Source organism: Astatotilapia calliptera, chromosome 13 (assembly GCF_900246225.1).
Source record: "Astatotilapia calliptera chromosome 13, fAstCal1.2, whole genome shotgun sequence".
Lineage (NCBI taxonomy): Eukaryota > Metazoa > Chordata > Actinopteri > Cichliformes > Cichlidae > Astatotilapia > Astatotilapia calliptera.
The window spans coordinates 13,512,964-13,527,913 of record NC_039314.1 but is presented as its reverse complement, the minus strand read 5'-3'; the positions used below and the strand labels follow the sequence as shown (position 1 = coordinate 13,527,913).

At 42.6% G+C, this 14,950-nt stretch overlaps 2 protein-coding genes across 4 annotated transcripts in view; one reads left to right on the top strand and one right to left on the bottom strand.

The window, feature by feature from the left end:
• Positions 1-245: 245 nt before the first annotated feature.
• On the top strand, positions 246-10,269 carry rrp12 (ribosomal RNA processing 12 homolog). Its single transcript, XM_026190671.1, has 34 exons — positions 246-591; positions 1,669-1,892; positions 2,011-2,094; positions 2,209-2,285; positions 2,615-2,720; positions 2,806-2,922; positions 3,073-3,211; positions 3,323-3,450; positions 3,544-3,642; positions 3,740-3,831; positions 3,917-4,028; positions 4,127-4,227; positions 4,337-4,451; positions 4,535-4,677; positions 4,755-4,876; positions 4,977-5,041; positions 5,140-5,302; positions 5,866-6,020; positions 6,509-6,576; positions 6,938-7,031; positions 7,143-7,301; positions 7,417-7,497; positions 7,583-7,688; positions 7,799-7,906; positions 7,998-8,155; positions 8,229-8,320; positions 8,425-8,580; positions 8,673-8,845; positions 8,938-9,048; positions 9,128-9,174; positions 9,266-9,344; positions 9,455-9,522; positions 9,613-9,695; positions 9,795-10,269. The coding sequence occupies exons 1-34, from the start codon at positions 453-455 to the stop codon at positions 9,895-9,897; spliced, it is 3,867 nt and encodes a 1,288-aa protein (XP_026046456.1). The 5' UTR covers positions 246-452; the 3' UTR covers positions 9,898-10,269.
• Positions 10,270-11,916: 1,647 nt separating this feature from the next.
• Positions 11,917-14,950, bottom strand: part of antxr1d (ANTXR cell adhesion molecule 1d) — a 29,528-nt gene continuing 26,494 nt past the window's right edge. For all 3 annotated transcript variants that reach the window (XM_026190044.1, XM_026190045.1, XM_026190043.1), the window contains exon 18: positions 11,917-13,141. In XM_026190044.1, coding sequence (XP_026045829.1) covers positions 12,830-13,141 — 312 coding nt within the window. In that variant the 3' untranslated portion in view covers positions 11,917-12,829. The remainder of the gene's footprint in view (positions 13,142-14,950) is intronic.

Here is a 14,950-nt window from a genome sequence, read left to right as displayed (position 1 = left end):
ATGCTTGGTTTAAACTTCAGCAGGTCATCATGACCATGTCTACATGCCTAAATACACTGAGTTGCTGCCATGTGATTGGCTGATAAGATGTTTGTGATAAAGCAGTTGAAAATGTGTACCTAAAATGGCAGACGGGTGTAATGACTGGCTGTATTTTTGTATCATCGTTCTTTTTATATGGTTTTATATGCCACACCTGACAAAGCTATACTTAAATTAAGGTCACGGGTTTCCTTTATCTGCAGAAGAGGTCATATCTCTCTTTAGACGATGGCAGTCAGGGTAGTTGCAGTCATGGACCGTAGGCTCGTGTTATTCACGCTGTCTGTGGTGGACAGCGCCATCTTCAGGAAACATAACTTGTGACACGTGAGCAAAGCTGTGACGTAGTTTGGTAGGCGACAGAATCGGGCACAGTTGGTGGTGTAACGTGATTATTTTCAGTCCCGAAAATGGTGAAATCGGGGAAACTTCGCTCTGGGACGGCGTCGAAGCTCAAACGGTGGAAAAAAGGACACAGCAGCGACTCTAACCCGCAGACGAGTCGCTTCCGTCAGGCTGCTAAAAGCCGCTTCTTCAGCCGACCCACCGGTAAGCGTTCCCTCTACACGTGGGTCTCCGGCTAGCGTTAGCCATTTAATCTTTCTAGGTTTTGACACAATCAGCAGCCACATTCAAGCTGCTGGCAGAAACTTTAACGTCATATCGCCACATCTATATCTTTTTGTCAGGTTAAATAACTTGTATGTCAGTTTAGTTTTAGAGCAACAGCTACTTGTGTGTTTGGAGCTCAAAGACCAAGCTATCATCTTTAGTTGTGTAAAAGTATCTGCCCTGCACCTATTAAGCCTAGAAAAGATGTGCTTTACAATAAATGTGCAAAGTTTGTCAGTTATTAGACGCAAATGTGGTTGTTTTGGCTCTGTAGCCAGCTGATTGTATGAGCAACAGCATGTTTAGGTTTGAACATCCAGCTGTGATTTGAGTATTTACATCAGCACACTGGGTGAAGCGTCCCCTTTACTTATCTGGTCTGCTTAATTATGAGAGTCCAAAGTAACTAAAGAATAGTGTAGCAATAGTTAGGATGGTTATTGGTAAGATATTGTTGTCGTCAGTGGTGATCTAAGTTCAGACTGTCAATTCACTTTATTGATTCCTGCTCAGTTTTTTTCCTAAGACTAAAAGGTTGGCCTGTACATATTTTCAGCATCAGCTGTTTTATTATTGAGTCTGAACATATTGTAGAAACAAAATAGGAAAACTGGTTGCATCGGACTAAGGTGTGCAAAGGCTCCAATACTTTGGGATTGTCTTTACTGTTTTGGAAATGTCTGAAAAAGCATGCATGCATGGAAAATTAGATGATAGGTTTGGTGGCATGCAACTATGATTGACTGGTTGATTTGGTAGTGGTTCACAGTTAGCATGCCTAAATAAAAAGCAGCTTGGTCTCCTCCTCTTTGGGAAGGTTAATTGATTTTTTTGTTTTTTTTTCCCCAAGTCAACCACATGCTTGTGCAGGTGAGGTTAGGTAATCCGTCAGTCAAAGGGAAAAACTAAAGGTCGCGCTTTCTTGCACATCTGTCTCCATGTCTAATTTGGGGTCAGAATTTGGTGTAATAAGGTTTTAGAATTCAGTTTTTGTTTTTTGTTTTAACCCCACAGGAAAGAGTGATCTCACAATCGATGCTCTCAAGCTTCACAATGAGCTGCAGGCCGGTCCGCTGGAGATCGGCACTCGTAAAGATGCCGCCATGGAAGAAGAGCCAGAAGAGGCTGTATCACAAAGAAGTTCGGGTACCTTCCTCAGTGGCCTATCAGACTGCTCCAACCTTACCTTTAGAAAGGTGCAGCGCTTCTGGGAGTCTAATTCAGCTGCACACAAAGAGGTGGGCATCACTTTTATGATGGGCCATTTATTGATAACATTTTAGTTTGTGTGCTGTTTATTTTGTGAGCAAAGCTGGACAGTGAGCTTCCCTGCAGCTCTAACGTTGTCTTCTACAGATCTGTGCCGTGTTGGCAGCCGTTACTGAAGTGATCCGCAGTCAAGGTGGGAAGGAGACTGAAACAGAGTACTTTGCTGCTTTGGTGAGTGCTTTATTTAAAAAGATTCTTTTAGATTTTATGGTGTGGTTTGCTCGAAAGGCAACGTAAATCAAGGTTTTGTTTTTCAAAATCCACTAAATCTTATTTTCCCCTAAGATGACCACCCTGGAGGTTGTGGATACAGCAGAATCCCAGGCTGCAGTGGCATACCTCCTCAACCTTGTCATGAAACGGTAGGACCCAAATACTTAAATGTTACTCCACTAAGCAGCACTGTTTCCTCACAATAAGAAGTTTCCTGGTTTGAACCCTGGCTTGGGACTTTTTTTTTCTCTCTCTCTTGAGTTTGCACGGTCTCTCAACCGTGGGTTTACTTAGGCTTCTTCTCACAGTTCAGAGACATGCGTGTTAGGTTAACTGATGATATTCTCCACCCGCCATCGACAGAAAGTAGAGAAAGTCCTTAAAGTGTTAAGCTATATAAGCGTGGCTTATAATGTCCACAATAAATTCAACTGGTGTGTTGCATTTTTCCATCTGCTTGACGTGTTGCATTCCTTAGTGTTCCTGCTCCGGTCCTCAAGTCGAAGTTTTCCGACACCACCAAGGCTCTGATGGATGTCATGTCCAAACAGGCCACATCTGACACTACCTCGGCACTCAGATGGGTAAGTGGGCTTGTTTCTGTGTCTGTTTGGCTCTTCTTTTGACAACTGCAGCAATGCTTAGCTTTGTTATTTTTCTCCTCTGCAGATACTGTCATGTCTGGCCACTCTATTGAGGAAGCAGGACGCATCTGTGTGGACTTACCCATCTACTCTCCAGGCTTACCATGGCCTTCTCAGCTTCACAGTGCACAACAAGCCTAAGGCGAGTCCCACCAACCTGCTCGTAACTGCTCAGCCACACTAAACAGATGCGTTCAATCTGTCTTGGATTTACTGCTCATCAGCTGTATTAAACATTCAGTGAAATACTAAAAGTGAGGACATTTGTGCCATTGAATTTTTTTCCTTTCAGGTCCGTAAAGCAGCACAGCAAGGTGTTTGCTCCATTCTTAGAGGCAGTGACTTCCTGTTTACAGAAAATGCTCCAGCCCATCATCCTGCTGCAGTTACCACAGCCAAATTCTGCACAAAAGAAATGGAGCAAGCAGGAGGTGAGACAACAGGTTTATTAGGACCGCGGGTTGTTCTCTATATGATGAAGATTTGTGCGACTCTATGGCTGTCCAGCAGGTTGTGGGTAATGTTTGTGTTTTTCCCCATAGGCAGTAAAGAGGACACAACCGCACTCCATGTGCTTGGCCTTTTGAAGGAGCTGATGGGGACGTTTCCTCTGGGAGCTGTCAAGTCCTGTTGTGAGACTCTGCTGCGAGTGATGACACTCAGTCATGTGGTGAGAACACAAAAATATTCATAGGTGCTGCCAAATCCCCCTTGTTCATCATCGTGGATACTCAAATATAGTTGTCGATGTCTCTGACTGTAGTTGGTGACCGCTAGTGCCATGCAGGCCTTTCATCAGCTGTTCAGCGGGAAGCCCAATGCTTCGACGCTCTCACCAGAACTCAACGCACAGATCATCACTGTGAGTGAACATAAACCAAACAAGATTTTTAAAGTTCGATTTTTAGTTATAATACAAAGCTTGGTGTGAAAACTCAATTGTCATCTCTTATCTCCAGGCTCTGTACGATTACCTGCCCAGTGAGAATGATTTACAGCCGCTGCTCGCTTGGCTTGCTGTCATGGAGAAAGCGCACATTCACCTGGCGAGGTAATAAATGAAAACAGTACAACAGATTCCCATAACTGTGCATTTTCCAGTCCGACTGTTGGTCCACAACATCCTTGTCGTCTAGTTTGCAGAGTTCTCTGAGTTTGGGTCACCTCCCTCGCCTCTTTTCTGCTGCGATGTCCTGCTTGTTGTCACCTCACACTCAGGTGGTTTCTGCAGCCACCAACACATTAAAGGTAAGGGACAATGAAGATGGGTATCTTTAGCAGATGATGATGTAAATGCTTGTGTGCACGCTCCCAGATGAAGATTTATTCCTGGTTATCTCTTCCAGACGTTGTTGACTGAATGTGTTGCCTCTCCTATGGATGAAATGGGCACCGTCACTGGCACAGCATCTTCAGGGAACTCCTCCTATGTCTGCAAAATGTTTCGGTATGTTTCCTAGTGTTAAGCATGCTAGTCTGTCTTTTTTCCTTTTTGTTCTTAGGAACTACATATAAATGTTCATCATTACGATTGTGGCTGTGCATGTGTGTTTCAGTATTGTAGAAGAAGGATTGTCCTATCGCTTCCATGCCTCTTGGCCGTTTGTGCTGCAGATTCTGGGTTGCTTCTATCGAGTTGCAGGGAAACAAGCTCATCCCATCATGACTAAGGTATTGCCACAAAATTTTGCTGATCACTAGGCTGTCAAAGTAAGATAAGTTTGCTTAACTCAATGCTTTTTTGTCCTGGACAGTCTCTGCAATCTCTGGCAGACCTGCGCTCCACTCCTCATTTTGCCTTCAGTGGAGAGTTGGACCTGGCTGTAGGAGGAGCTGTGGAGAGCATGGGGCCCGAAGTGGTGCTAGGTGCCGTGCCTCTCAACATCACTGGCTATGAGTAAGGACACAAACATAGTAGTATTCTTGATGTTTTTATTGCTTAACAAATTAACAAACTTTTTTTTCTTTCTTCAGCGATGACTTGGAGTTCCCACGCAGCTGGCTGGTCCCAGTCATAAGAGATCATGTGAAGAACACTCATCTTAGTTTCTTCACTTCCTATTTCCTCCCTCTGGCTTCTACACTTAAACAGAGAGGTAAACAAAAAGGAGTATGGTCCTTTGGAGGGTTAGGTAGAACAAAGGTGCATTTTCTGGCTTGTGTGTACTGATAGATTGCTCTGTGATTGTGTTGTAGCTGTAGAGTTGGAGCAAACAGGGCAAAAACTGGAGGCCAAAGTCTATGACACCTTACAGCTTCAGGTACTTTTACAAACTTCATGTAAATAAGTAAACAGAACCACTTGATGAATTATTACAATTTTTTAGCGCGTGTTGCTTTCTTCTTTTTCTTTCTTTAGATTTGGACCATGCTTCCTGGCTTCTGTACGTGCCCTGTGGACGTGCTGACAGCTTTTAAAGGCATTGCCCGCACTCTTGGTATGGCTGTCAATGAACGGCCAGACCTGAGGCTCACAGTATGTCAGGCCCTACGCACCATTATCAACAAGAGCTGCTCAACAGGTAGGAAAACACATGGTCAAACAGTAAGAGAACAATATAATCCTATGTCTACTCAATTATGGAAACATTCATAACCCTGAGTATTTTGGTCAATATTAACATCGTGTTTATCCAACATGATTATTCATTAACTTTAGAAGCAACATCCACTTATTGAACTTAAATGTCTCAACAGTGGATCACCTTAAACTTTGAATATAAGTCGATTACAACAAAAATGAAATTGAAGTGAGATGCAGAGTCATAGAGGTAAGATTCAGAAAAAGACCATGAAGCCTGTCACAAAGAGCACATTTGGAAGCCAGTGCCACAGCGCTGGTGGTCAGAGCTTTCAAAATGGGAGGCCTGGAGGTTCACATGAAAAGAAAAGACAGAAGTTGATTTGTATAATTGGAAGAGAAACAGTCCCTTAATACAAGATCATCATTTCTTTATGCCCTTTATCTTGTTGTAATAATTGAAAGATAAAAAGGTATCTGGGGGTTAAATCAAGTCACCCAACACTTGAATCTTCTAAATTTGTTCATTTACAGTGTTTTGTGTCCTTTTTTTTTCCACTGCAGAAGAAGAAAAGGCCGAAGTGGGCCGCTTCTCTAAGAATTTCCTGCCCATCCTTTTCAATGTGTACAGCCAGCAGCCTGCTAATGGAGAGTCTGGAACCTACAGGATGGCTGTGCTGGACACCATCAAAGTGTATTTGGGTATCACTGAAATGCCGGTTAGTACGGCTTATTTTTCTTGCATTCTTTCGCACTAAATTGCATGCAGTTACTGCCATATTGAACACTTTTTGAAGTGCTCCAGTCATTGAGAGCTGATCATGCACTATATGGTCAGAAGTACTGGGCCACCTACACTTTGCCATGAAGCTCCTGGCACACAGTTTTTGTGCTGATGTTAATGGCAGAGGTGGTTTGGATTCTTTTACAGACTATGAGCCTCAGCACTCAGTGTGCCTGCTCTGTAACCTAAATGTTTCCATTTCCAACAATGCCACTTGTAGACATGTAATAACCTGACTTGTTGCAATGAGCTCTTTAATATGATGTGTGGCCCAGTACTTTTCATACGACATATTTCAGCGTATCTAATCTGAATTTGTACAGAAATTAATATATTTATAGGCAATCAAGGCCATCATAGGCCATATTTCTTATGCTGGTTTATCACTAATGATAATAATAAAAAAAAAATATCAACCCTCAGATGATCTGCACATTCCTGCAAAAAGCCACAGAGAGGTTGACCAGCGCAGAATCAAATGAGTTCATACGGTAAGTCATAAATGAGAATCTCTTGCCATCACCTTCTCTCCTTCTGAATCGGTGATTTATATACACTGAGCTACATGAGCCAGAGGATTAAGAAGTGAGTGACATTGGTCATCTTTTTAAAATGTAATAGTCTGCTCAGGGAACCTTGGGTCTTGTCATTCATTTGGATATTATGCAATATCCACTTAGGTATGGGTGGAAAAAACCCCAGTGCACCTCTGATTTCACTCTCTGATGCCAGCAGTCTCCTTCAGCAGAAAATTACACAAAACCTGATCAGGAACAGCTTGAGGAACGAAGCCTCTAAACATCCCCCATTGTCTAATTGATTCTTTTTGTTTTGGCTTTATTTGCATTTTAGGCTGTCAGTGATGGATCTTGTCGTTGCTATGGCTCCCTGTGTTGATGAAGTCACCATGACTAAAACCTTTGAGCTGATAAGGCCATATCTGGAGGTAAGAGCACTTGTAGTTTCTGATTTAAACCCATCAAACTTGAGTAGTATTCTTGTTAACTGTGTCTCTGTTGGTGCATTTTTAAAAAAAATTGATTTATTTCTTTTTCAGACAAAAGAGCCAAGCATGCAGAAGAAGGCGTACCGTGTGCTAGAGGAGATGTGTGGAGGAGAGAGAGATGCATGTAGATTGTTTGTCATGTCCAATCTGGAAACACTCAAAGTCGTGCCGCTTGAGACTCTGAAAAACGCCTCTTCACCTGCAAAAAGGGTGAGTGTGCTGTTTGAAAGAGAAGTAAAATAAACGAGACACTCAAAGGGACTTTATATTTTGGTTTATACTGCTGTCTGATTTTTATCTTCCTGTTTGTATTGCTTTTCCACAGCCGAGACTTAAGTGTCTGAGCCACATCGTAAGAAGGTTAAATGAAGATCACAAAGACTTTATCACCACGCTGCTGCCAGAGGTATTGTCACAAACAAGTGCTGGCAAACACAGAGAGATGGACTACTGGTTTTTGTCAGTTTTTATAAGGATGTTGTGTCTTTCAGGTGATCATATGTACGAAGGAGGTGTCTGTTGGTGCTCGTAAGAGTGCCTATAATCTGCTGGTGGAAATAGGAAATGCTTTTGTCCGCTTCTGTGGAAATACTAAAGGTAACATACATACATATTGTTTCTGCTAAATTTGCACGGACCCAAATCTTTCCACAAAAAAACTTGATTGTAAAGGTTTGTAATTAGTTGCGCTTCCATCTCTGATCCAGATGCCATGGAGCAGTATTTAGTGATGGTGTATGCAGGACTCACGGGCTCCGTCACCATGATCACTTGCGCAGTGCTGGCTCTCACACGCCTTGTGTTTGAGTACAAAGGTAGGCCTGCTGACTTTCAGCAATTCAGTGGTGTTGATTTCAAGGTTTAGAGTCTCGGACTGGATTCAGTGTGCTTCCTTTTCTTTCTCAGACTCCATAGAGCTGACCACCATGGAGCAGCTGCTGCAAAACATTTGTCTGCTGCTGTCGTCTCATACCAGAGAGGTAGTGAAGGCTGCCTTAGGCTTCATCAAGGTCATCCTCTTCATCATGGACCCCAAGACCCTGGCCTCGCATGTCACTGTCATGGTATGTACTGTACATTGTAGTTAATGGAGTTGCATTATTTTATTTTATTAAATATTTTGTTGTTTTTGTTCAGATGGAAGGCATTGGAAACATTAGGGATGATATGAGAAGGCACTTCAGAACAAAGCTGAAGAACATCTTCACTAAATTCATCAGAAAATTTGGGTAAAGGCACCACATTCTTATAGATGCCATCAGGGCTCTGTCAGCTAGCTCGTGGCTCTAATTGTGTGTTTTGTTTTTGTTTTTTTTCCTTGCTGTGTGCTCAGTTTTGAGCTGGTGAAGAGTATGCTCCCTGCAGAGCACCACAAGGTGCTAGCAAACATCCGCAAGGCTGAGGCTCGGAACAAGAGGCGGAAACAGGCCACAGAAGAGCAGGACGACTCTGAAAGCGAGCAGGAAGCACCTAAAGCAAAGGGTGAAAGGTAGGCCGCTGTTCCCAACATAAAACCCTGCCTTTCATCATGCATTTGCCCATCTCCTTCCTTTAAAAAACCAAAAACTTTCTGCCCTTAAGTATCGAGGAGATTCTCGCTGAGTCGGACAGTGATTTGTCAGAGGATGAAGGAAAGACTCGCGGTGCTCAGAAGAAAGCAGGCAAACAGCAGAAAGGACGGGCTTGGCTCAAAGAGGGAGAGGAAGATGACCCACTTAACTTCCTTGATCCTAAGGTTTCGCAGAGAGTGTTAGGTAAGACCATCTGTTTTGTTTTCAATGGGTGCTTTTTGCCTGCAGTTTAATTTCTGAACAAAAGTATACTCAGTTTTGTTGTCGTTTCATAGCCACAAACCCAGAGCTGAAGAAGAGTGCCAAGGCTGACCACGGCTTTAAAGTGACCTCAGATGGACGGTTGATCATTAAAGAAGATGAAGATGAGGATGTAAAGGACAAAGGTAAGTGAGATCCAGTGCTGATCCGTACATTGCTTAATGTGTGATCAGACAGTGATAACAATTTAAAAAAACCTCACAGATGGAGGTGAGATGGAGGACATCCTGGAAGAGGCTGGAGTCAAAAGTGTGAGTATTTAACCTTCAACCTACAGAGTTTGTCTTCTCTGGGACATTTCAGCACAATTTTATTTACTCTGTCCTTTCAAAATACCCTCAGAAAAAGTCACAGAAGAGGAAGTTTAATGATGACAACTTTGATGATGAAATGGACATCGAACCCCAGTTGAAATATAAAGGTAACTTAAATTGAATTAACTTTTTTTTAGCAACTTAAACAAGTTGCTAAAAAAAAGTTTAAGCAATTTAAAACACGTCATACTAATTATACGTCTTCTTTTTTACGCAGCTGGAGGTTCAGGTATCCACAGACCCCTCGGACATGGCCAGGAATTTGGAGCCGATTACAAATCAAAGGTGAGTCTGAGAGCAGTAACTGGACTGTGATGTGGTCCTAGTTGTGAGCTGTAGTTCTGAATGGTTATTCTTTGGTCTTGCATTCCTCAGAAAGGAAAAGGAGATGTAAAGAAACAAGGGAAGCTTGATCCTTACGCTTACATCCCTCTGAAGAAGGCCCAGCTCAATCGCAGGTATGAGCAGCTGCTGTTACTGTGTAGATCTGTAAAACTCTGAAAGCTCTGGAGTTTAAAAATTTGGTTGGTAACATATTTTTATTTATTCTCTCAAAGGAAACGTGCCAAACTGCAGGGCCAGTTCAAGGGCATGGTGAGAGGAGCCCAGAAGGGGGCGCTGTCTGGAAAGAAAATGCAGAAGAAAAAGAGGAAAGCCTGAAAACAAACAGAGTATTTTCCTCACTGCACTTTAAATGCACTGTGTGCAATGGCATGTTCATGTATATGCCAAACGTTTGACTTACACACACACACAAATCCTAGGATTTGTGTGTGTGTGTGTGTGTGTGTGTGTGTGTGTGTGTGTGTGTGTGTTTCTGATGAGTGTCTACAAAGGTGAAAGCAGTGTGTTATTAGACTTTGACATCTTTAAATGGTCCCTGACAGCTTTCACAGCAACAGATGTTTTACAGGCTTCCCCTGCCTTAATGGTTTTTGTTATCCTTTGGCTGTACATCAGAGAAATGTTTCTGCTATGATGAACACGAGTATATTTATGTGCTGAAATATACAAACAATATTGGAAGTGTGATGCGTGTCCTGTTATGTGTTCTTTGGTCCCTTGAGGGTGCTGTAGGCTTCTGAATAGTCGAAAAGCTGCATTCCCAGAGCTTTTACAGCTCAATCTAAATGCACCATTAACTTTGTGGAATATTTGAACCTGTTATTGCTACTTAAGAGACTGAATCAAACAATGTAGGTTGCTTGTGCTATGGGGGTTAACATAAATTACTGTTATGTGATTCATTTTCCTTGGGTTGCTGTGAAATAAGTCGTGTCAGCTACTTAAGACACATAAGAAATTTATGCCAATTAATTGTATTTTAACTTTTTCTTTTACAATAACCCCTAATTCCCAGTGAAACGTGGTTTTACATGTTTTCTAGCAGCATTTATGTGTAAATATATGACAAATGTATCACCTATTTTTAGAATTGTGAATTTGAATAGCACGTAAAGCAGTTGTCAGAATTTAGGAGTTATTTTGCAGATAGCTACACCTGATCAAATATGCCAATTGCATGGCAGTAAATCAGTACACTTAGTTATGTAGACTTAGTCAAGATGACCTGCTGAAGTTCAAACCAAACATCAGGATGAGGAAGAAAATGGTTTTAAGTGACTCAGACTGTGTTGTGGTTGGTGGTGCCAGATGGGCTGGTCTGAGTATTTCAGAAACTGCTGATCAGCTGGGATTTTCCAGCACAACCCTCTCTAAGTGAAAATACTTTCAGAGCTGTTATCTGCTTCAAGCTCATAGGTAGGGAACAGTAACTCAAATAGCCACTTGTTACAGTCGAAGTTGCATCATGTTGCCTTGAAACAGATGGGTAATAACAGCAGAAGACCAAAACAGGTGCCACTTATTTCAGCTAAGAATATAATTTGCACAGGCACACCAAAATTGAAAAATGATGAGTTTCGATTTCTGCTGTAATATTTGGATGGTAGGGTGAGAATATGGTTTAACTAACATGAAAGCATGGATCCCATTCTGCCTCTTTCAAATTCAGGCTGGTGGTGCAATGGTGTTAGGAGTTTTTTCTTAGCACACTTTAGGCCCCTCAGTACCAACAGAGCATGGTTTAATGTCACTGTGTACCTGAGTATGGTTGCTAACTATGTTCATTCCTTTGACCACACTGCTTTCAGTAGCATAAACAATTATGTCACAAAGACCAAATGATCTCAAACTGGTTTATTAAGCATGGCAGTGAGTTCACTGTACCTGAATGGCCTAGATCTAAATCTAATTGGTCACCTTTGGGATGCGGTGGATCAGGTGTGCAGCTGACAAATCAAATCTGCAGCTTCTGTGTGATGTCATCATGTCAATATGTGTCAAAATCTCAGGATTGTTTCCAGCACCTTGTTGAATAAATGTCAAGAAGAATTAAGGCAGTTCAGAAGGCAAAATGGGATCCAAACCAGTACTAGTAAAGCATATCTAAAAAAAAAAAAAAAGAGGCCTGTGGGTGTATGTCACAGACAGCTTATTAATGTCTGGAGAGCAGCACAAGTGCAATTAGTTTAAGAGCTGCTTAAAGAGAAATGCATTACATCACCAAATGTTGCACCGGGCAATAGCCAATTAACTAATAAGTGTGTCATAAGGTCCGTGTTGCACTGATCCCGGCGAGGCTAGAAGCTGATTTACAATACGAGTGCAGAAACATTCTTCAAATATAACATGCTTTTAATTACTATGAAAGAATTGTCTGGCAGGAAGGAGATTAAAAAAAAAACATTTTTATTAAAGACAGACATTCAAAGTTGTTAATAATGAAATAATGCAAATGATATACAAGAGAACCCTGAAGATACAATTGTTCAGTGGTGTTGATAAGAAGACAAATACATCAGATGCCATGCCACAGTACTTCCTAAAAGCCACCCAGATGCCCCTTGCCCTTTAAAGAAAAAACCCAGGAAAGTATCTGATACTAAAGAGAGCATATGCAGACAGGGCCTGTATTCTAATAAATAAAATGCGGTGTAACTGCCCTGCAGTTTCAATAGGATCACTGAACGTTTAAACTTTAAGAAAGAGCTTTTGTTTGAAAAGTTAAACGATGAATCGGGGTGATTTTTGTAGACACCCAGAAAATAAAAAATGCTAAATTTCAGACCACTCCCTCGCTCAGCATTCTTTCCCTTTGTATTTACCAGCACAAACTGTCATGAGCCAACTTTCAGCCACACACAAGAAACCCCTTTTTTTACTGGATTGCACTTACTCTAAACCATTTAGTTCACCATTGCATCTAAGACTGGACATACAGACTTAATCTTTAACTACATGCTTGTTTTGTTTTTTGGTTTTTTTTTTCTAAAATGTTTACCCCCTTTTTTTGTATAAAAAAAAAAGAAACTTGAAAGTCAGTAGCTGATTTTAAAATCAGATAAATACATTTTGCTGTCCAGCAACAAAGCACAGAGCTTCAAGTTTGAGCTCCTGGCTTGTAAGATTTGAAGCCTTTCTGCTGCCTATGAGTCATCAGAGTGAAGAGAGGACATGTTTTTTTTTTTTTTTTTTTTTTAATGGAATCGGCTGACCTATCAGCTCTTTATCATGGGCTCTCTATTTATCATTAGAGCCTGGGTGGGGGTCGAGAAGGCGGGGGTCCTGGTGGACCCGGGGGTGTGCGAGTTGGGGGTGGACACGGAGGTGGTCGTACCATGGATGGGGGTGCCCTTGCAGGTGGTGTGGTGCATGAGGGTGGTGTGGTACGGGGCCCCCTTGACGGAGGCTTCGTGCGGGGAACGGAGTAAGACACCAGAGGTTGCTGTTCAACAACCGGAGGAGCGGGCGGAGCCGAGGGAGAGCAATGTGCACGAGGAGGGGCCCGGTTGTTTGGGGTGGACTCTCCATCTTTGACGCGCTGAAAGCGAATACAGCGGCCCTGCATGACAAACGGAGAGAGATGGTGGTTTAAAAAAAACAACAACAACTGCTACACATTATCATTTAAAAGCAGAATGCAGATTAAAATACAGTGCATCTCTGTGCACTGGCACTAAGTTTTTAAGAGCCACCAGCCAAGATGGGTTGCGTGAGACTTCTCCCAGCTTTACTAACACAAGGATGTGTGTTTTAGGGCCTGGAGGGCACACAAAGCTGCTTCTGTCTGCTGTCCACACCTGCACTACAATAGCTGTGATTTTAGCAAAGACGCCGAGTTATCGCACAGGCAAGTACACACATACATACACAGAGGGCAGCTTTTTCTGTTTCCCCTCCTCTTCTCTTGCAACCTCAGCAGTGACTAGTCCTTTCTTGGCGTAGAACAGAAAGTGGTTTATGTCTCTTATGTGCTTGACTTGAAGGAATGTAAAGGAGGGATTTCAATATCACCACAATAGTTAACAGAAGCCATTTAGCATTTTAACATAATTTACAAGTCAGGGAGAATGGAACGCTTCTCTTATTGTCCTCTCTGTTCCCCTGCATAGCATCCCTCTGCAGACACACACATGCATGCTCACTTGTCCTGCTCAGTCAGTGTGTGAAGGATGGAGAGTAGGTCTCTGTGTCACAGACCCTTGGTGGTCTGATTATAACACCTTATTAAACAGAGAGGCCCTAAAGTCACACAGGGGCCATTAAGAGGGCCTCAGCAGCGGTAGCTTTGTAACTGCAGGGTCATTGTGTTGTATGTGTGTGTGTATGAAGGGTATGTAATTGATTGGGGGCGGGCCAGGTGGGAGGGGGGTGCTGACTGCTTTGGTGTTGTTGCCGGGCTGCTGTGAAAAGGCCAGTTTGTGAGCAGCAGAGCAGCAGCAAAACACCAGAGAGAGCATATGGACACAATGAGAGCACAAGCTCATGAATATGAGTATGTTTATGTGTGTGTCTGTGTGCGAGAGAGAGAGAGAGACTGTAAACATGCATCCACCAGAACATCAGAATCAGAATCAGAATCAGAATACTTTATTGATCCCTGGGGGAAATTATTTTTTGTTACAGTGCTCCATTTTAAACCAACATTAAGACAAGACAGACAATACGCTAACTAAGAATAGTACAATATATACATATATATACATACATACATACATAAGTCACTTATAAATAAATATTTGGAAAAGAAACATGTGTAGTTGTAGCAGCAAACAGTGTGTTAAGTGGATGCGTTGTACAGGGAGATGGCCACAGGCAGGAATGATTTCCTGTGTCGTTCAGTGGTGCTTTTCGGTAATCTCAGTCTCTCACTGAACGAGCTCCTGTGACTGACCAACATGTCATGGAGTGGGTGGGAGGTGTTATCCAACATTGTCTTTATCTTGGACAGCATCCGCCTCTCCGACACCACCTTGAGGGAGTCCAGCTCCATCCCCACAACATTGCTGGCCTTACGGATCAGTTTATTAAGTCTGTTGGCATCTGCGACCCTCAGCCTGCTCCCCCAGCATGCAACAGCATAGAGGATCGCACTGGCCACCACAGACTCATAGAAAATCCTCAGCATTTTCTGGCAGATGTTGAAGGACCTCAGTCGCCTCAAAAAATAGAGACGACTCTGGCCCTTCCTGTAAAGTGCTGTGGTGTTTTTAGCCCAGTCCAGTTTATTGTCAATGTGTACTCCAAGGTATTTATAGTCCTCCACAATGTCAACACTGACCCCCTGGATTGAAACAGGGGTCAAGTGTTTCCTGGTCTTCCTGAAGTCCACGATCAGTTCCTTGGTCTTTGCCACGTTGAGCTGCAGATG

What these genes read in the sequence shown, in the direction of transcription:
- rrp12 (XM_026190671.1), top strand. Translation starts at nt 453, where the DNA reads ATGGTGAAATCGGGGAAACTTCGCTCTGGGACGGCGTCGAAGCTCAAA. An exon ending in CTCATCCCATCATGACTAAG is followed by an intron (nt 4,452 to 4,534) that starts GTATTGCCACAA and finishes TGTCCTGGACAG; the next exon opens with TCTCTGCAATCTCTGGCAGA. An exon ending in CTTCTGTGGAAATACTAAAG is followed by an intron (nt 7,689 to 7,798) that starts GTAACATACATA and finishes TCTCTGATCCAG; the next exon opens with ATGCCATGGAGCAGTATTTA.